The sequence below is a fragment of the Rhipicephalus microplus genome, chromosome 7 (assembly GCF_043290135.1).
Source record: "Rhipicephalus microplus isolate Deutch F79 chromosome 7, USDA_Rmic, whole genome shotgun sequence".
In the NCBI taxonomy this organism is placed as follows: Eukaryota; Metazoa; Arthropoda; class Arachnida; order Ixodida; family Ixodidae; genus Rhipicephalus; species Rhipicephalus microplus.
Genome location: NC_134706.1, coordinates 3604757 through 3626266, shown reverse-complemented (window position 1 = coordinate 3626266; position 21510 = coordinate 3604757). Strand labels below are relative to the sequence as shown.

Genomic DNA, 21510 nt, shown 5'->3' with positions numbered 1-21510 from the left:
ACTGCTCGGCTCCGTACCATCTCGGTGCGGTTGAAGGGGAGAAACAGCTGGCACGGGCGAAATAAACAGAGAAAAATGACAGCCGCCGCGGTGAAAGCGAATCTAAAAAAGAAAATAAGAAAAAAAGAACATATGGCGAAAACGCAAGCAGCGGCGAAACTAGGAAGTAGAAATTCCAAGGACGGGCCGCTGCCGCCGCTCTACTTCCCAGACGAAGGAGAAAGTTCATAAAGAAAGCATTCGCGTTTTTCTCTCTTTCCACTCAAGCGCCGATGTTTGGCACAGGCCGCCGAACGAAGCTGCAAGCCACGACCGAAACGTCACAAATTTATGACAGAGAAAGTAGCCAGAACTTATCAGCGTTGTAGTGCAGACGACGATTCTCTCAATGCATTCAGCCCCGCGATGCTGTGACGCTGTCGTCTGCTCAAAAACGTAGAACTACGATAGTCCAAAAGGACCGCTATGATTGGACAAGGTGGTGACGTTTATTCTGGCATTATTTTACCATGCAAGCGACAAAAGCCGGCTTCAATTTGCTGTAAAATTATACGTGCATTGTGTTTCAACTAGAATGTTGCCGCGTCATCTAGAAATTCAACAAAAACAATAAAAATAACAATTTGCTCAATTTATGTCATATTTTAATTGTTAATACGTCCTGTAGATGGCGCGACAACGTTTATATACTAAAAATATAACAAAATTGTGGTACATTTTAATGCTCATTGTTTGTGGTGGGTTTTGTCACTATCAGTAATAACAAGACCCCTGCTTTAGTTTGTAGCGCCAGCTTGTGGCGTTCACCGGAAGCGTGTAAACACGCCGCGAGAGATCAACGGCACTCGGAACCATGACGCGTGCTTATGAAACCCCGCGAGGAGTCGTCGGGCGACGCCGCGCCGTCTGTTCGGATTTCCGACCCTGGCTGCTCCAACTCTGCGCGACGTCCTGCCTGGACCCGCTATGTGGTTCGGCCGTGACAGTGCGGTAGTGCGGGTGTCAATCGCGCGCTTCGAGTCGACGCGGTGAGAAAGTTTGCGGCGAGTTTTTCCGGCGATGTCTTCGAGAGTGGCTCCCGGCGCTATTGCTGCTGTTGCATCGCCATTGCCGAGGCTGTTGTTGCTGTTTTGAGGAGAAGCGTGAAGTCATGGGGGTGTTCGGCAAGTTGCGGCAGCATTGGTGACGCGGACTCGGCCCTTCGATTATCGCTTTTTTGGTGATAATTGATTGTGCCGAGCCACGGTGTTGTAGAAGCGGCCCGCCCCGCGATCTGGGTGTGTTGACGAAAGTTTTGTGGGTGTCTTACGGTCCCGAAAAAGTTGCGCGCTGAGCGCGGCGCTCCCGGGAGACTTCGAGTATGTTGTCCTCTTCGTCGGGCTTGTCAGCGTCCAAAGAGCATCAGCTCTTCCAGGCTGTTCGCAACGAGGATATTCCAGCGATCCTGCGAACGCTCTCCAAAAAGAAGGGCCTCAGGACGCCCAAAAGTAAGTCCTGGTCCTTTTTTTTTTAATTAAATGTATGTAAGTAGAGAGGGGTTGGTGCCAATGCGTGGCGCCGGCTACTCCTGTACTCCGGCACAACAGTGGTCATCGCATATTTGATATCAAACGCAAGGCTATACAGACACATCACTTACGCACTGAGTACAATTTCTTCTATACAAAAAATTGTACACAACACAGAATTTGAAGAAACACAAGCAATCATGCAATTGAAATGACCACACAAAACATTAGAGTTGGATATAATGTTGTCTCGCGGGAGCAGTCTCTTAAATACTGCTCTGTTTTCGCAAAGGTTTCGTTTGTTTACACTCCGCGCATTCTAAATACCGCCGTTCATTTACGTTTTATTGTTATGGTTTACGGCTATGTCTGGCGTTTGTTGTAGTTTACCGTTGTGTTTGTCATTGTTTTACATTATGATAGTGTTATGATTTTCCGTCATGTACGCACTTCGCGCAATGCAGTAAACACTGTTTGTTTATGGTTTTTTGTTATGGTTTACGTTATATTGTTTACCATTTTAATGGTAATTTGACGTTATGCTTTTTTATTTTATTGTGCGAATAGTTTGAAACACTTTAGTCTATTCACGATTTTTCGTTGTGCTTTACGTTATGGATAGTAACGTTATTTTTGTTATTTTTATACTGCGCGCATTTCCGTAAACATTGTTGTTTTCTTTGCGGTTTTTTTTTTGTTCGTTATGGTTATGTTTAGTTTTTTTTTTTATAGGACTACACTTCATGTCCGCGCCTTGCCGTAAACACTGTTAATGGTTGTGTCGTGTTTGCAAGGAGAGGCTGATGTCAATGCGTAACATCGGCTACTCCTCTCCTCTTGCTTATAACAGCTGCTTTGCAAAAGTGGAGAAGAAGCGAAAAACTATACAAATGCGCATACCAGAACAGTCGCACACTTAGTCCCATTTCTTAAAGGCGAAAAAGTGTGCACCCAACACGAAGGTTTAGCAAACACAAATATTCACGCAAGGGAATCAATGCTCACGCAGATTAGCATTCTCAAGCTTGAAACTGAGAGACGCTGTTGAGTGCCAATAATTAATGTTAGCGGGGCATTATGACTACCTGTTCGGTATAGCCTGGCGTGCTTTTTGTCGTTCCAACTGGTGGCTATCCCGGAAGTGTATACATTATTGGTATAGACGAAGTCGGGGCCGTTGAGCAAGATTAGGATGTGTGACGTGTTGCGCGTTCGCGTGGTATACGCCTGTTTTCACAAGTGGCGCCGCACACTACCTGATTGTTTCTTAGAAAGCTCATAACTTTATCATTCCGGCCGAAGTCTCTTCTCTCCGAATAGATAGATGACATGGAATGGTCGCCATCTGTTATGCCGGCACAGCACATCTGTGCGCACCTGTAGAAGGGGCGTCTGTGGACGTTGATTTATGCGTTGGGTTTTAAGTACTTGGTAAATTCGAAGAGATAAAAAAATCACAGCATATCAACGGACTGAATGATAATGAGTGGGGCGAAGCGTCCGTCATTCCGTGCGCGCTTCCGTCCTTCCGTTCGTTCTTGCTGCTGTCCGTCCGTGCATCCGCGCGTCCATCGGTACGTCTTCCATCCGTCCGTACATCCGTTCGTCCGTCTGTGCGTCCGTCCATCCATCCGCGCTGTCGTTCATCCGTCGTCTGCTTGTCGGTCTTTCTGTCTGTCTGTCTTTCCGTCCATCCGTCCGTCCGTTCGTCTGTCCCCTATGGAACATATCGTATGTTCGACCGGCGGTTGCGCACAACGACAACGGGAAACGCACAAGCCACGCCACAAGGAGCTTCTCCCCTTTAAAAAAATAAACACTGATGCTGTGTAATATATATATACCTTGCACAACGAACCTGACTCATACCATTCGAACTCTGTACTTGTCGTTACTTAGTTCGTTCTTTGTTCAGGCATTTGCGTCGTAGCAAGTCAGCAGTCTACGTACGCCGGCTAAATTTTGTCTTACAATAAACACGTCCCCCTCTCTCATTCGCTTTGTAGAATGAAATTTGAATATCTTGCCGTCCTTCTACTACTTATTGCCCTGTTAACTGTACTAAACGAATTAATTTAACTTAGTTATTGGTGTATTTAGTAGCCCTGTTTAGGGATCTGCAGGAAGAGGAACGCATTATAATGCTAGCGAGAAAACGAAGAAAAATGCAAGAAAAAAATACTAATTATAAAACGAATACGTAAAATATAACAAAAAATGAAGTACCTTACACGTCGGTATGATGGTATTTAATGTCAACCATAAAATATTTTAGGGTTAAGGAGCGAATGTTACAGGGGGGGGGGGGGGAATAGGAGCTCAGTTGCACGAAAAAAAGAAAAAGAAAACGACATTCAGCTGCATTAGAACAAGCAAAAAAGGTATTAGGTTCAGCACATGGAAGCCATGCGTGGAACCATCGTTTGGAAATGTGATGAGGTTATACCGTTAGAAAGGCTGGAAAAGTTGATTGCTGCATTTTAAAATCTTGGAACTTCGATTCGACATCGTGAGCGTAGCGATTTAATGTTTAATGATTGTAGGGCTATCGTCGGTGACCGTAGTTATCGAAAGTGAAACTGATGATGATGATATCTATAACCGTTGCTTCTAGATGAATAAGAGGATGAGGGGAAAAACACAAGACCCTTGTGTCTAAGTTTAGAGTTTCCTCGTCGTCTGCTTGTACGAAGCGTGTCGGTTTCCCTTTCCTGCAGATCAGACCTCGCCGTGGCGTATCCTGTGTTTGGTGGCTACGGGCACAGACACCGCGCGATCCTCCCAAAACTAGTCCTGAACCCCGAGCGGTGGACCCGGCGCCGTAGTCTAAAATTAAAGCTTACTTCCGCTTCGCCGTAGAAGAAGATGATAAAGAATTGAAAAATAAGACGGCGCTAACGATTTTGTTTTGCTTCCCTCGCGGGTTGGGCGGCGTGGGTCCCGTTTTGGCGCGCCCTGCCTCCCTTTGAATTGGGGGGGGGGGGGGGGGCGGTTTTCGTTCAGTATATGCCCCTGTACTAGCTGCCTGCGAATGGCAGCTGGTATCTCTGATTGGCTCTTTCCGGCTGTGAATCCACACGGTATCGCCTGGCGCATCAAGCACCAAGAACGCCAAAAAGCAACGTAAAACATCTCTCACCTCGAACAGCATGAAATAAGCAACGTAAGTAATCAAGAAAACAAAAAAGCTATTGTAAAGGGACTATTTAGATATGATAAGTAGTTTTGATTCATGTCTAGACGTGTTTGGGGAGAAGTCAACTGTTTCCTGACAGAGGAAAGTCATTCCAAATTTTAGGTGAAGAAAATGGTGATGTCATTTTAGCGTACGTGTTACACGTGTGAAGTAAACAGTCCTTGGAGGGCAACAATAGTCTGTCAGTCGATGAGCTTTGTTTAGAAAATAATTGTCCCGAGAAGCCCCTCCGGATGGAGGGTCGGCAGCGCCCTCGTGGGGACAGAAAGGGGCGAGCTCTAGCTTCACTGCTTTGCGGGCCCTCTGGACAGCTAGTATTAGAACCACCTGGCGTCCCCTGTGCTGAGAGGCTCACCATTTGCGGCGTAGACGGAACATTTTCATGGACGGGAGCACCTACTTGATCTGAAGGGGGAGAGGGACGGGCAAGCAGATCATCATTTGACGCTATTCATGTATACGATGACAGGAAAATAAAATGGGGGGGGGGGGGGGGCGACGCCCTGGTTACGCCAGGGCAGCTCCGTATATTGCCAGAGCATGCGCGGTAACGCGCAGCGTCTCTCGTCGAAGTTAGAGCAGTGCTGCTTTATGCTGTCAAGAAAAAAAAATAAAAACTGACGGGGTCTTTTTGTGCACTCACCTAAAATGTCTGGAAAGCGCAAGCCATCTTTTTCGTCTTCTGAGTCGATGTATATATAAGGGAGCAGGAAACAGGAGCCGTGGCTTCACTGCCATGCGCCGTCTTCATTTGTTTCTGCTGAGGTCGCACGCTCCCCGGTTTCGTGCGCCTCCCAAACGATGGCGCTACAATGACATCGTGGGTAAAGCCCCTCGATCAGATCAAGGGGCTTTAATCGTGGGCAAAACCCCTCTAATCGTTGGGCGTTGTGTAAGATGCCGCTGCGCCAGAATTCGTTAGATTGCGATGATGACGTCAAATTTCTTGCGATCTGTGACGTCGTGACGGCGTCATATGGCAACATCATTTCGTGATGATGATTTCTCTGCTTCATTTGTCCTTGACGCTGTGGCATGGTCGCCGGCGTTCGTCAAATTTCCCGGGAGCTTGATGAGACATGTGAGGCTTTCGCCTTAGCAAACTTACTATATGGCGACGGCTAAGAACCTTTTTTGCATTTCTTAATGTGACTTTTGAGAGTTGCGGATATCTGCTGCTGGCCAGTTTACAGTGCTTACAAGTTTCGTTAATAGCGAGGAATGGTTCAATCTGCCGGATGCCTTCTTCCAAATTTGAGGCCGATTGCCCGTCATGTTGGGACAGTTGGCCTGCGCGGGCATGGGCAAGCTAATTGGCATATTTTAAAACAGGGTAGACATCCTTGCCCATGTGGGTAGGGGACACGGTGCCGCCAATTGCAGTGCAATTTGGCCCCACAGCAAGAACACGGACCGCCTGCTGACCCCGCCATGAATGCTAATGCAGCAAGGAGTGCGAGAGTCAGGGAAAATGTGCGTGCGCCCGGGAATCACCACGGCCAGTGCTACGGAAGCCGGCCGGCGTGGTAGCTGCCGCGATTTTCAAACAAAACAAAACAAAACAACAAACATGCGCAACCCTGCACCCTAAGCAATGACAGTGCATGCATGTTTGACTGTGTAGCGGTATAAGGCTTACTTGGCAAACTCCTCCCTCTCTCCAGCTCCTTAGTTGCGTAGATGTTTAGAGGGGAGGGGGCAACAACCCTATCTCATTTCTTTTGTTTCATTTCCCTCAGGGCCAGGGGCATTACCGAGGGAGAGTGATTAGAGCACATGCGTACAAAAATTGAGAATAGAAGCAACACGCGCATATACAATAGAAACGTACAGTACATTAGAAAGAGATCATATATGGTTATGAACGACGAAAAAAAAAAAAAACACAGGACACACACAATAAACAAAACACAAGAAAAGAGCTTGTGTATAGAACACGAACTACGGCATTACGGAAATGCTCATTATGAATAATGTTTACAACGTCAGTGGGAAGGCCATTCCAATGGCGAGAATATATATATGAATGTATGTCCATGCGCGCCTTTCTATCCACGCGTATTTCTGTGAGCAAAACTGAAAAATTTTGGTGAGACGAGGGGCTGAAACGCTGCCATGAGCTTGGCTACGCAGTGATGATCATTTTCCCGCATACACCATTTCCGACCCACGTCGTCCAGCGCATGAAGCTAGCTAGACGGGTATGCCGTTCGGGTGACGCGGGGCGTCAAAGAACTCGCGATGAGGTCAAGAAAGGGCCAAGGATTTTTCATCTGTTGCAACTGTCGGTGCGTGCGCTGAGAAGGTCCCGCGACCTCTTTCATGCAGCTTCATTGTCGGGCAGTAGCGGCATTGCTGACTTCGGGGCCGCAAATACCCTCGAGGTTAGGCACAGCACCGCCCGGACAGCGTCCCGAGTGGCGAAATTCTTTCCGGTTTGCTTAACAGATGAAGAGTACAAAAAAAAAATGCCGTTGTTTTCATTGCGTTAAGCGTCGTCAGTGGTGTTATTGTATAAATTATGGCGTACGTGACGGCCAGGATTCAAGTGGACTTCTACAATACGAACAGTAAAATTCACTGAGATAAACAGTGATAGAGAAAAGATAAACATGGCATGATGAAAAGATAAACATGGCTTTCGGCTTCTAGTCGTCTCAGGCAGTACCTTGCAAGTTTTATTGTTAGTATCATAAAGTGTCGTTATAAATTTGGGCGAGGCTGACAAAGACGAGCTCTTCTGGTGAGACAGCATCTAAGTCCACAACGATGCATGCTAACGATGCGGACTATACCTTGATGAACAAGCGGAGCACGCGGGGCCGGGCATCCCGAATGAAAGCATGGTGAGAAAAAAGAAGGATTTTCACGCTTCGTTTACGCGATGAAAGTGAAGCAATGTTGTGCTTACCGCTGCTTCGATACCGCGTGCACGCGCAAACCGAAACAGACACCGAGCAGGCTTACTTACGTATAACCTCCTTTCCTTCTGCCTTTCTTTTTCCTTCTTTCCTTCATAGGTTTACACACGCAAGGCCACATCACTTTAGTTTCATTTCTCTCTCTCCTCTTAAATGCGAATGGATTTTTAGTCAGGCGTCCGGCGGTGTCCGCGAGCCGGCAGGTGTTATCTTTCCGCTCTCACTCCCTCTCCCATAGCAACAGCTGCTGGCGCGCGCGCTTATCATCGGTGGAGCTCCCGCCTGTATGGAGGCAGTGTAGCAGAGGGTGGGTACAGTGCTCCGCCTCTCCTTCTCTCGCCGTTCACTCTCTCTCCTCCCTGCGCCTCACTCTCCCGTCCGCTCGCTCGTACGTATTTATAAATGGAGTGGAGTGCACGCCTCACTCTCCACCGTTTGCTTGCTGATGAATGTGTAAATAAGTGGCTATTGTAAAACTATCGTAGAGAACATTAATTTACCCCATTAAAACTCCTACGCCGTGTACTTTCGGCGCAAGAAATGCATTCGCATTTCCTCACATTACCTTGGGTAAAGTGGGGGCAATTTTTGTTAACATTTTTTTGTCTGCACAAGGTGGCATTATGCTAGCAGCGACACACCGCAGGTGAATTTTATTACGCACATTCGAAGATTTCTTAATATAGCTGGTGAATTACACTGATGATTATACCTATGCGCATAAAGCTGCCGAGAGGACGGGATGGGGAGGCGACCGTCTTTAATCATTTAAAGGGGGCGCAAATCTAGCTTTCTACTTCTACTCAGTCTTACTGCATTCTATTTATTGTTTAATAGCGCAAGGTTATGCTACAATTGAATATAAGAACAGCGCTACTGATGGAGACAGCACTCACTTTCAACAATATTTAATAGCGATGCGATGTATACATAAATGTATAAGAAAAGCAGGCATGCGAAGAAGGATGCAGTTAACAACATGGTGATACTCTTGTCACTTGTTGATATTGAGCCAGTACTCCATCTAAAATTGATCAAGATGCGCATTTTTTTTTTGCAATAGCGCAACTGATGTGGAACTTACGCATGTGGTGTCAAATTTTCTTAGCGCCGATGACCGCTGACGTTGACTTGAGAGAACTGTTAACTTTTCTCTTCTACTACTAGGAAGCAGGGAACCATTGACAGGTCGTTGAGAGACGTCATGTCTCACATGACGTCTCACAACTTCATGTCCGTTTTTGCATCTATCGTGAGCTTTGCTTTCGGACTTTTTCTTTCTTTAAGAGATTGCTTTTAGCGGTAGAACTTCGCTTGTGAACCTTATCCTCTATTATGTATTTAGGTTATTGACTTCATTCAGCACAACCTGTAGCAAACCGGATGCTATGGTATCTGGTTAACCTCCCGGCCTTCCCCCCCTCTCTCTCTCTCCTGTATGATGACTAAATTTTGACTTTTGTAAAGACATTGTATTATATAAATTTGTAATATTGAATTTCTTTTTGTACATTGTTTTATTTTATTTTACTTGCACTGCTGTACTGCATTTTTACTTGCTACGTATATGCTTGCTGTCTGTCAAATCAGTGGACGCTTTCATGCCCATTTTAGAGGCTTTTTGTTCACTGCCCATAACATCACTGTACGCTGTATTTTGATGTTGAAAATGAACTGAAAGTGACTCTGCTGTCAACGGGGTCGGTCGTGGTGAGGTTCACTGCGGTAAGACTTGCATCCCCCTCTCCCTAATCGAAAACTTGAAATCGAAATCAGCCATATTTGAAACGTTCTCCTGTACCTGTGAAGAACCCGATTCGTTTGTTGAAACATAGTATATAACGAAGGCAAGAGTTTGCGTGTTTTTACCCATTGCCCTCTCTTCCGCACGATGACCTTTCATATGCGAACGCAGCCGTGCGTCGAACAATTAATGCGCCGAGTTGATCCGTAGCGGCATTCTGTGTTTATGAACGGGCCTTACGCTTATGGAGGGCAGGAGGTTCCCGTCGCGGAACGTGAGCGTATATACGGTCTCGCTTTAGTGGCTTCCCGGCGCCATTCTCTCGAGGCCCCCAGCGGGGGCGCAGCGGGTCCTGCCCGGAGTTTTGATGACTCCCCCGGCTCTATGAAGAGGTTCTTTCTGTCAGTAAGTTCCACCCAGCAGCGATGCACGCAGGCAGCCGTCTTCTCTCCCCAACCCTTATACCGCTGCCGATGTCGTCTGTTGAGGGGGAGCTGCCTCCGCGATGTTTTTCTGGGCGTCGGAGCTAAGATAAATAGAAAGCGCCGCAGTTGGTCGTAAAAAACACACGCCACAGATGGTTCCTCCTAGGGTGCGCCCTCGAAGAAGCGGCTCTCTTATTCGCTCGTCTTCTTCAGTGTGCGGCCTTCCAAAAAGGGGTGCAACTGCTGCGCCCAAGAGCGCTGTCGTCTGCTGCAGCGGCCAGGTTGTCCTTTCTTTTTGTTCGTTTGCTAAAGTTTTGTCGTGCTTCCACTGAAAGCGGCTGCAGCTATTTTTCGTCTGCCTAACTTCTCATCGTTTGGCTCTGCTCGTCTGCTTCTACTGAAGGAGGCAGCAGTTATATTTATTTCTCATCAGCAAAATTTTTCTTTGTCTGCTCCCACCGAAAAAGGCAGTTGTGTATATCTCGTCTGCTAAACTTCGTTTGGCTCTGCTCGACTGCTTGCGATGAGGGTGGAAGCAGCTATTTTTTGTCGGCTGATTATTAATCTATTATGTTTCTTCTGTTCACACTGAAAGCTTATCTGGATAGAGACAATTTGTTGGGAATAGCTATAGGGCGCACGGCCAAGTTCTTATTTGTGGCATTAGCTGGCGGCCGTATTCATTTTTGGTGGCCATGGTAGCTCGTATCACGGCCGCTCAATGCACACGCACACGAATGACTGTGCTTGAACTGCTACCTTGTCTTATGCAAGCGATGGTGGTAACTGTTTGTTTTCGTAGACTTCGCGTGTTACTAGATGCCTCATCAAACGTGAAAAGTGACCATCAGTGGCTTCAGCACGAGTAAAGCAAAGGATCACCGTGTGATGACGCCACCCTGTGATGTTATTATGACCTCATAGATCGCCAAAATTGGTGATGTTATTATAATAACTAATACGTCACTATTACGTTATTACATGACGTCGTCTCTTGGTCAAAAAAGTAAAAAAAACACCGGAAATACACAAAAGTTTCGATGCCTAAAATCCCGAAAGCAATGCAAATGATACAAGCAATGCCAGAAATCAATACTAATAGGCTGAGAAGAAAAATACAGAAGTTGACCTTCGCCTTCGAGCAGTCTTAGGCAAGTGCATAAGCGGCCACGTGATTTTTATCACTTTTTGTCGCATGTGCTTCGCCGTTATTGTCCAAGCCAGTCGTGTCAGTTGAAGACTTGTTGTACCGAGGGGACCACAGCTGGCACTGTGTGATGTTATTTGTCACCCATGTGACACTTTCCGTTCAAGTTGCGAGAAATGAATGCTTCGGTACACAAATGAACGACATAACGTATGCCAGACGGCGAGCCTCTAACCAGGCGATTTTCCGAGTGGTCCTTCTGCGCCCTCCTATCTTGTTATTGATGGGCTTTTTGCTGCCAGTTTCTGCTTCCAGTGAACTCAACGCTTGTTCTTCCTGGTCACAGCTTGTGATCCCCCCCCCCCCCCCCCCCCGCCATACTTTTCTTTCTTGCGCAGTTCTACGCGAAGCGTATCTTCTGAAATTTCTTTTTCTTTTCGATCATTAATTCTGACGTATACATCATTCAATAAGATGTTTTGTAAAATGAACACGTATTTGAAACGATGTGCCGCAAAGGTTAGGAGGCGGGCAAAACAAAAGCATTGATGTCATAATGTTTGCTACAGATCAAGCCAATTTAACAGCGTGCTGGGTTGCTTCTGTATAAATACAGATTCTCTAGCTTATTTTTGTCGTGAATTTACGTAATTATTAGTCTTCCACACTGTTCTCACACTTTATTCAGGACAATGTGTACCATTTTTAATGAATGAACGAATGAATGAAGTGTCCATCTCTTGCTGACCCTGCTGAATTTTAAGCGTTATTAGAGCTGACACGCGATACCATATCTTACAGAAGTTCGGTGGTTTTGTATTCCCTCTACTAGCAACTATGGGGTCGTTTGTACACATGCGTAAGTCATTCCCATCCGTCGCGTCGTCCGCACAGCTGTGTCACGTCATAGCGTAATCCACACACCACAAGCACTTCACACGTGAATCAGCCTCATAACGAATTGATGTGGACTCATGAACGCGGGAAAAGCGACGTCTCCAAACCGTCCGCGCGAAACTGAGAGGGCGATAGGAGGAACGCTGAAGAACGAGCCATTATCATCGTCACACTTCCGGGCTGTACGGAGCTTGCGACCGCAGTGCATTCTGGACTCGAGGCTCCCCAGGGATGTGGTCACGAACAGCGTCTTCCCCCGCTGAGCGCGTTTCTTCCGGTTATTCCCCGTGCAACAAACACGGTCCATTAGCCGACTACGGGTCGTCTGCCTGCAGCCGTTCGGAGCAGACGAACCCTTCGAGTGAGCTGTCGTCTGCTTCCAGCGATGTGCACGTCATACTTTGCGTCTCCCACTTGATGAGCCCACCATTTTACCATTCTAGCTTTACGTATTCAGTTGTCTGTGTCCCCTGCTTAGTTTAGCAACTGGCCAACGCTCAACGAGATAACGAGCATTAGGAACGGTTGGGAACGCGACAGTGTATCGATGGAGCTTGATCCTAACGTTGTGTCGGGCGCATGCAACTATGTGGCCGTCACAAACAGATGCTATTGCGGATCTCCGTTGAGCTATCGTTCCCCCGTGCCGAGGCTAGGCAGCGAACGACATTATTTTGTTAATATTGTCTCTGTTTGTTTTCTGTCAAGCCGAGCGCCATCAGTAATAGTTCGCGGTAGCAGACTGCACGTCGCCGTCGTCTGCCCTTTGTCAGAGCATACAGACACTTCGAGTGAACTGTCGTCTGCTTCCTGCCGTATGCACGTCATACTTTGTGTGTCTCGCTTCATACGCCTGACTTACTATTAAACCGTTTTGCCCATTCTGAGTTCGCGTACTCGACAGTTGGTGTTCCCTATAGCTAGCTGTTCAGCTTAGCAAATGGCCAGTGCTCGAGATAAAGAGAATTCGGAGATGTGAACAGAACTGTATGAGTGGCGCATATTGATTGATTGATTGATTTGTGGGGTTTAACGTCCCAAAACCAACATATGATTATGAGAGACGCTGTAGTGGAGGGCTCCGGAAATTTCGACCACCTGGGGTTCTTTAACGTGCGCCCAAATCTGAGCACACGGGCCTACAACATTTCCGCCTCCATCGGAAATGCAGCCGCCGCAGCCGGGAATCGAACCCGCGGCCTGCGGGTCAGCAGCCGAGTACCTTAGCCACTAGACCACCGCGGCGGGGCGTGTGGCGCATATTGCTAATATTGAGTGGCTTGTATGTAAGTTTGTTGTCACCAAGTGGTGAGTTTTCAGATACCTGTAAATATTTTGTTCGTCCATGCTGAGCATAGGCAGCGAACAACTTTTCGTTGTTATCTCTGTTCTTGCCTCCTTTCAAGTCGAGTGTCGTAACGTAAGCTTTATTCTCGTATTCACAAACTTCACTCGACTCGACTATCACCCTTCACTTGACAGAGTTGAGCAGTGCGCCACTGCTCGGCTGAAAATGACGCTGCGCTATTCAAGAATCGCAGCAGATTATCCCTGATATGCAGTGACTTACCGTTCTTAGAAATGGCGCTCCCATCGCCCTTCTTAAGTGCAGGTGAAGCGTTGAGTGAAGGGACATTTTAGAATACGAGGGTTAGATCAACTAACGAAACCGACAGACACTTGAGCTATATGTGTTCGATTTTATTAGTTGTGTATAATGTCTAAAATGAGCACCTTCAAACATTCCCCTTCATAAGCGTAGTTCAGTATGAGGCTTCACCTTATTTTCCTAATCTTTCCCCTTCCTCCGTCAGGGGTATTACGTATTACATAAGGGCTAGGGAGTGTTTAATAAAACTATACATGGGTGTTTTTAACAACTTCAGAAAACATAGATGGGTTAGTGATTGCGAAAATGGCTCGAGGAAGACCCTTCTGACCTTTTCTGCTCGTATAAAAAGGAGGCTTGGAATGCAGTGGAATAGACGATGTGAAGCGTATCACTAGTGCGATGAGACATGTGTGTACGGTGGATGATTCAGAGAACTAAAATTAATCTGGTAGCCCGATTTCGAAGGGATTTGAGTTCGCTTATGTTGTGTGTTTGGTGGGGGTTCCAGAAAAAAGATGCGTACTTGAGCTTCGATCTGACATATGCAAGAATTTTCACATGGGATGGCCGTCTTTTAAGAAACCTATGCGCCGACGGCTAAGAGCAGTGGTCGAATCGCTGCAACACCAGTGTGCTTCCGCTCTGCGTCGTCCGCTGCATGTCTCAGTACTTGACCAGCTGGCGCCCGACCCACTATTCCCTAACTTGGCCTAGAATATTATTACATGCCAATCGGGACGTTCCGCAGTGAATTGTAGGAAATATCTGTTTACGGTGCTCAGATACCGTAGATGCCGGTGTCGTTTGTCCGAGTGCTTTTGACGTTGTGACCGCGTGTGAATGACCCGCGCTCGTGGTTTGGATGGTTCGCTGTGGACCAGTTCCACGCTGAATGTTGCCACTTAAGTGCGAAGAAAGGCCTTCATTTTGTGACGATGACCTGATGACTTCTTCTGCGTGCTTTTATTTATCGTCGTGGGAATGCATAAACTTGCTCATAATTATATATTCTAACCGCCATCAATGTCTCATAGCCTCCGCATTATAAATGATTCACGCAGAGAGGCGCGAGCCAAGGTCGTCTAGCCATCTGTGTACGAATGCAAATTTCTCTCTCTGTTTGCAAAAAAACCTGACCGAACATTAACATCAACACCATACCGTTTCCCATAGAAGACGTTCAGGAACAACAATGCTGCATGATCATACGTTCTGATCTTTGGACTAACGTAGGCTACATTTACCTTTTTTTTTTTTTTAATTCCGAGCGCCCTTCGTGCTGCATAGCTAAACTGAGCTCGTTTCCGCAGATGGTTTCTCAAACCAACTTCCTGGACGGTTGACCATATTAGGTTCGGATTTCAGCATTTTATTAATTTGATGCATGTCTACAAACAACACTCCTTCTGAAAGTCCTCCTCTTAGCCTATTATAAATCGCAGAAGAAGAAAAAAAGAACAGCACGGTTTTTATTCATTTATTTTTTACAAGCGATGGGTCGGCTGCCAATTTACTGCTCAGGCCTCGCCCAAAAAGCCCGAAACTGTAACGGCAGAGCGCAGAAACGTTTCACAATGCGACTGACTTCGAACTCCTTGCCTGCCGTGCCATGCTTTTTGTCATGTGGTCAGGATGATTGACATCGCAGATTGTCTGCATAGTAACGGAAACAAGGAGACGACGCCGCCAACCGTTGGGAACAGCTTGCGGACGAAACCATGCAACGCGTTGCGCTTTTGCGGTGGTGATGTAGTCAGGTTTACAGCGTCGTCCGCTTTTGGAAGCTATAGACGCCACTCGCCTGTCTGCGGTGGTGGTGTCGTCGGCTTCTGGAAGTAAAAGCAGATGGGCGCTTCTTTATTTTTATTTTTTTTATTTTTTCGTGGAAATGACGTACCGTTGCGTGGTACCGGACAAAGAAGTCAAGGTAGGAAGAAAGCTTAAAAAAAGCAAAGAAACTTAGTCTTGGAACTTTGGGTAGAATGATAGCGAACGAAGCAGAAAAGGAAAATAATACAAGTACGGCAACTCATGGATGCAAAAAAAAAGTGCATAGAGGAGAAGCTCGTGGGCTGGACGGCAAGTAGGGGCCGGGCGTCTTTCTGGGAAGCGGCATATAGATCCTCACGCCACACACACACGAGCTGTTCACTGCTGGAGCGAAATTTTGAGCCGCTTTGTGACTTTCGCCCGCCTGCCTTTTGCCATTTTTGTTTTTCCGCTTCCTCTCCAACGCGCTTGCGCGCTGGTGGCTTTGTTATCTGATAAGTCGCCTTGCTTGAGGCCTCTCCCCTTCGGCTGAGGCCCGTCACAGACCCCTTGTCGTGTCGCGCCGTGTTGGGCCTACTTTTACGTCTATTTTCGTTGTCGTATTCTTCGAGTGCCCCCCATTTTTTTTTCTTTAGGCGTCGCCCGCAGCCATTGTCAAGGCGTCCCCTTGCTAGCTGTTGAGAAACACGATGATCGTAGAACCGGTGTGTGTGTAGCTAAAGCTTTTACCGTGTGGCCGTCTGGAATTTTTCGGGCCTGGGTTTGCACCCCCCTTGCTCTGCCAATGGACCGAGTGTATTGCAGGGACCTAATGTCGGCGCGTCAGGTCGATGCAAAACACTCGGGCCACTGACTGAGCAAAGAGGGTGCAATCCATCCCCGACCCAAAATATTTACGTTTGATGTGTATATATGTGTATGCTAGCACACGAAAAGCACGGCATACACACAAGGTCGCTGCGAATACGTAGAGCTGCGTGTAACGGGAGGGAGAAAAATGGCGTAAGCTTACTTTTGTCGAACTCTAGAACGAGGCACCCGGTACAATGGCAGGCAACGGTGTGTTGTATATATGATTGCACTGTAGTGCAGGACTTCGCTTTTTTGGGCTTGTTCATGAATAAGTATACAAAAAATAGCAGCATAACTAGCCTTGACCTTCGCCGCCAATTGAAGCTTCGATATTGTCTCGAGACATCTGTCACGGATGGCAACATTCATCGACACTATGCGTTGGCGAGCTGTGAATCCGTACTGCTCCTTTAGCGCAAAATGACACCACGATGCAGTACAAAGCGCTTTGTCCTCCTGACTGTCGTTTTCCGCTAAAAAGTATTCGTTGACCCTTCAAATTGATTCTCCGCAATTTCTTTGTTCGCTAACAATGAAGGAGAGCTGTAGCATTATGCACGTTGCGGGGGAACTAAAATATTGAGAAAAAGGCTTTCATACTTGCGCATAATGACAGTTCACGTCACGGAATCCGGTGAGCTTTTGAGGCATTTCAGAATTCCTTCAGTGCGCTGTGTGCTTTCGATCCGCTTCAAGTACGAACCGAGCGCTCAATAGAAAAGAGGCGTCGGCTTTGTTGCATGACCCCCACGTTTGAATTGTGTGTAACCTTTGTTGCCATGCCTTCCCTGACAGAGCTCACCGGAGTCGTATACTGCAGCGCGTTGTGTCCAGAAAGTGCGTTAGAAAAGTTTACTATAACAGAAATTCGGTAGAGTTGCTATAGCAGCTGGTACCTGAAGCAGCTCCTCTTGTGTTTCTTTTTCCGCCTGTGTCGGTGCTTTCTTGTGCTTCTAGTTCTAGTTTAAGGCAGTTTATAGTATTACGTGCGATATTATTATTGAGTCATATGCCGTATAGCGGGTTCCTCAGGACTGATTTTGACCTCTTGTGTTTCTTTAACGTGTACGTAAATCTGGCTTATGGGTGGGCTCATGCAAGACAAGGACAGAATAAGCGCATAGAAGTAAACAAATACGTAAGCGCCGAACATGAACTCTCGCTTATTGCTGTGGTACAACCACAAACTCTCTTCAACGCATGTCTTGAGTCGATTGACAACAAGACAAAAATTCTGAATTTTATGTGGAAGGCGAAATTCGACTCAAGTTTGTTGATACTCATTACACACGAATGTATTGACACTCAGTGTATTGAAGGCCGCAAGAGCACGCACGAAACAGCAGGACCTGAAACACCGGCATAATTGCTGTACCGCCATCTGTAAGGAACGCGCAGAAAGCCAGCCACTATATCTCTTCCCTACGTATGTGAGGATATATGAAGAGGCTTCAGCCGAAACGGTCGATGATGTCCGCGAGAGCGTAATTCCTCGACTACATTGTGCTCTCCAATACGGCGTCCTTTCGGAAGCTCCGCGCATGTAATAGAGTGTATAGGCCCGGCGAGCTTTTTAGCCTCCCAGTCGATGGGATCAATAAGTGGGGGCGTCGAGTAATTTATCGATTAGAGCGCAGGTTAATAAAGCATGGTGAGTGTGTCAGTGCGTATAATATAATATAACACACTGAGCCAATTACATCATCCACGAAGAAGGGAGGAGACGATGTGACAGCGGAGGAAGTGACATCCGTTGGGGACAGTTCCTCCCCCTGGCACCGTCGCCTCTTTCACACACCACGTTCCTGTGTCGTCCCTGATAGATGTGCTCTCTCTTTGCATTCATTCTCTCGCATGGATATTTTTCTGTCTGCCTAACTTTCTTCTCTTTTCTTTCTTTCTAGTTTTTTTTTTATTGGTCTAATCTGCTCCCCGTGGCGCCACGCAATTTCTAACCTCTTGTGTAGCGTCCGTGGTGAACGCATCCTCCTCTCTTTCCTCTGCGCTTTATCGCTTCCCCGATTTCCTTTTCTTGTGGTTCTTCCCCACCGTCTCCTGGCGGATTCCCTTCCCTCAAAGGCGTTAGCTCCGTTAATTCTTTTGCATTTTTTTGTCCCAGTTTCCCTGCGACGCAGTTAAGGTGACCGCACTGTGAAAGAATGTCACAAACCTAGTTCGTAATGATTCTTGAACCAGCGCTGTGGTGTGACCTATTTTATGCTTGCGATGTGTTTTGAGACGTTCAGTTAGGTCACTACTTGTCTTCCTCTTATGACAGGCTGGAACCATAACTATTATATACAATATCTCAGAAGCCTTCAGGAGTTTCCGAGACGTAACAAAAGGGAAACGAAATGCACAACGCTTGTCAGCTTTCTCCTGTATCATCTGCCTCATCGCTCCAGACGGTACCACTATTTGCTATCGGTTGCCTCTCCTTATTTTCCAGCTGAATATTCGGCGTGTATAAGTGAACTTTGCTAAATAAAGAAAGGAATAAAAAAATAACCACTCAAAAACGTAAAATTAAGAACTTTTCGCTGTTCTTGGATCTCCTGTTTTTTTTTCCACGTTCTCTGCCTTTCCCCGTTCTCAATTTAACCCTCTTCCTTACAGCTGAATAACAATAATTGTTGGATCTTTACGTCCCAAAGCCATCATATGATTACGAGGGACATCATGGTAGAGGGCTCTGGAAATTTCGACCACCTAGAGTTCTAAAGCGCGCGTAAATCAAAGTACACCGACCTCTACAGTCGCCTACGTCGAAAATGCGGTCACCGCGGCCAGGATTCGATCCCGCGACCTCCGTGTTAGCAGCCGAGGGTCATGCATAACCATTAGACCACCGTGGCGGGTCTTGGAGCCGAAGCTACAAGTTCTGAAGCTCTTGTGGATGAGAACTGAGGAAGCGGCTATGTTCTCTTTTTTTCTCTCGCTTTCTCGCGCGTGATGGTGCGATTGGCACTTTCCCACACGCTCTCCACCTTTTTTCCATCCTCCTCTCCCCTCTCGGTATTCGCCCGGGAAAAAGAAAACAGTGGTCGATGTGAAACCGCGATTAGGAACCCCGCGTCGCCCTCTCGCGATGCCGCCCTCGGTCGGTGTCGTTGACGTCGTGTGGGAGGTCTTCTTCTTCTTCCTATCCACCTTTCTTCATCTTTCCTGACGTTTTTGTCCTTACTTTTTTCTATCTCGCTCAATCTCTTCCTCCTCTTGTCCTCTGGGTCTGTCTCATTTTCTTTATCGTCTTCGATCTGTTTTTCATCTGTGATCGATCGCGCGCCTATCTTCTCTCAAGCTCGCCCCGAAGCGCGCACCCCGGGGCCCTTGAAGTCACAAACGTGGTTTGCTCTCTCTCCTCTCCCTCCTACCCCTGATGCTACAATTTCTCTCTCTCTCTCCCTCTCTCAACCAATCGTGCGACACGCGTGCACGGCAGCATCGGCTACGTCTTTTCGTTCGAGATCTCTTTCTTCCCAAAGAGCCCCCTCCCTCGTTGGCTCGTTTCTTCACTGATGAAAATAAACAAACGAAATTTGTCCGATTGGTCCGCTAGCTATGCTTTTCTCAGGTGCTGGGCCTAGCTTTCTTACCCCCTCAGTTGATCCTATGATCGCTTATTTATTTAAAAAAAAAACAAATATTTACTTTTCCTTTCAAGAAGAGGAAAAAAAATGGGGGGGGGGGGGCGGAGGTCAGTCTCGACCTTTGGCAACGAGATCCTGTGATCACATTTGGCGAGAAAATAAGAAACAGAGAAATCTGATTTATCTCGGTATTCCTTGTGACTGCATACCACAAATGGATGGTTGTCTACTTTCTCTTTTTTATATTAACAATAGTAGTTGAATTGTATCGTCCCACAACCATGGTTTACTTACGAATGATGCTGTAGTAGAGGGCACTGGAAATTTCGACTGCCTAGTGTGCACCTGAGTACACGGGTCTCATAAATTTTCGCCTCCATCGAAAATGTAGCTGGGATTTGATCCCGTGAGTGGATGGACAGCAAATGAACGCCTTGGCGGGTACATTATTGCCACGTGAATAGTGAGGGGGCCTGCGCTAAGCTATGGTATTCCGTTTTGGTTTGGCTCATAGTGTTTGGCTCAAAGTCCCGAAGTGACTCGGGTTGCGACACGTGCCGCACTGTGGATGATTTCGATAAGCCGGTGGTGTTGAGCGTGCATTGATGTCGCGCAGTACATGGACCTCTGCTGTTTCTCCTCCAGTGAAAAGCGGTGGGAATCGAACCCGCGTCTTTCAGTCCAGCAACCGAGCACGTGCAGTTGTGTACTCAGTCTACGTTCAATTGTTTTAAGAGCCAACAAAATTGTTAGTAGAAGGTTATGGTGACTAGGGATAAGGAGATATGATCGTATAACCAGGTCGTTCTCGAGATCCTTCTCAAACTAAAGCTTTTGCGGCTTTTTTATTCGTCGCCCCGGTATAAATTGTCGAAAAATGAACGTTCCTTTGATTGAGTGATTGATTGATCAATTGATCGATGAATCGATTAGACCCGGGGTGTCGTTTCTGCTAGCAAGGCACGCGACTACAATGCCGGAATAGTCAAGAGCCTGGCGGCAATCACGGAACACAGTATGGCCGGTTTTCAAAGTAAACTCGCGTGCGAAGTGACAGCGGAAATTGCGGAGGAACTCCTTCCTTTTTCGTCGGCGTGGAAGTACCACACCGACGAAGAAGGAAGGAGAAGGAAGGCTGAGAAGAAAGAGAAAAAATAAACAACCAACAAGCCCTCTTTTGTTGGTCAGCACTTCCTTTCATCGAAGTCCTAAAGTTCCGCCGACGAGGCTTCCATCTACGCTGTTGCCCTTTGACGTTTGCGTTCACGCGAGATCTCGGATTTTCTCATTGAAATCGCGTGATCGTACGATCGGGAAAGCGAAGCTGCTTTGAAAGCAGCGCATGAACCACTTGTTTCTATAGCGACCAGTCGCAGATATCTGAAAATGTTCTTAGAAAGTACAAATATATTGTGGCAATCGAACCACAGCGTATACGCTAGTGTATACAAGAGCGTGCGCGTTCCTCACACCTTTCCCAAGCCGTAACAAGATTCAGCAGGCCGCGACAAATGAAAATGGCGTCTGTACACACTTGCTTTGCACACACTACGCAGCTTTGCACACACTGCACGTCGTGTACCCGCGTATGGCATATAGGTTACGGCACTGGGGTGCCCGAAAAAAAGAGCAGGGGACGTGGCACACATGTCCGGTTAAATCACGCTACTAGAGGCCCGCTTAATCGGTGCATGGTTGTACAAAAGGGCGTGGATCGTTTTTCACGGCTGACAGGCACGCGTGGCTGGCATCGCGCATTACCCCCAACAATATGCGCGCGCGTGCAACAAAGTGCACGGCCCGTGTGCTTGGAATGGTTCCTCGCTGATTACATCTCTGCAAACGGCC

The 21510-nt window shown here is 47.1% G+C and overlaps 1 protein-coding gene across 1 annotated transcript in view; it reads left to right on the top strand.

Moving 5' to 3' along the window:
• Nucleotides 1-870: 870 nt before the first annotated feature.
• The window catches only part of LOC119180292 (caskin-2), a 394179-nt gene continuing 373539 nt past the window's right edge, over nucleotides 871-21510 (top strand). The window contains exon 1 of the mRNA XM_037431451.2: nucleotides 871-1487. Within this exon, the coding sequence (XP_037287348.2) occupies nucleotides 1361-1487 (127 nt within the window). The 5' untranslated portion in view covers nucleotides 871-1360. The remainder of the gene's footprint in view (nucleotides 1488-21510) is intronic.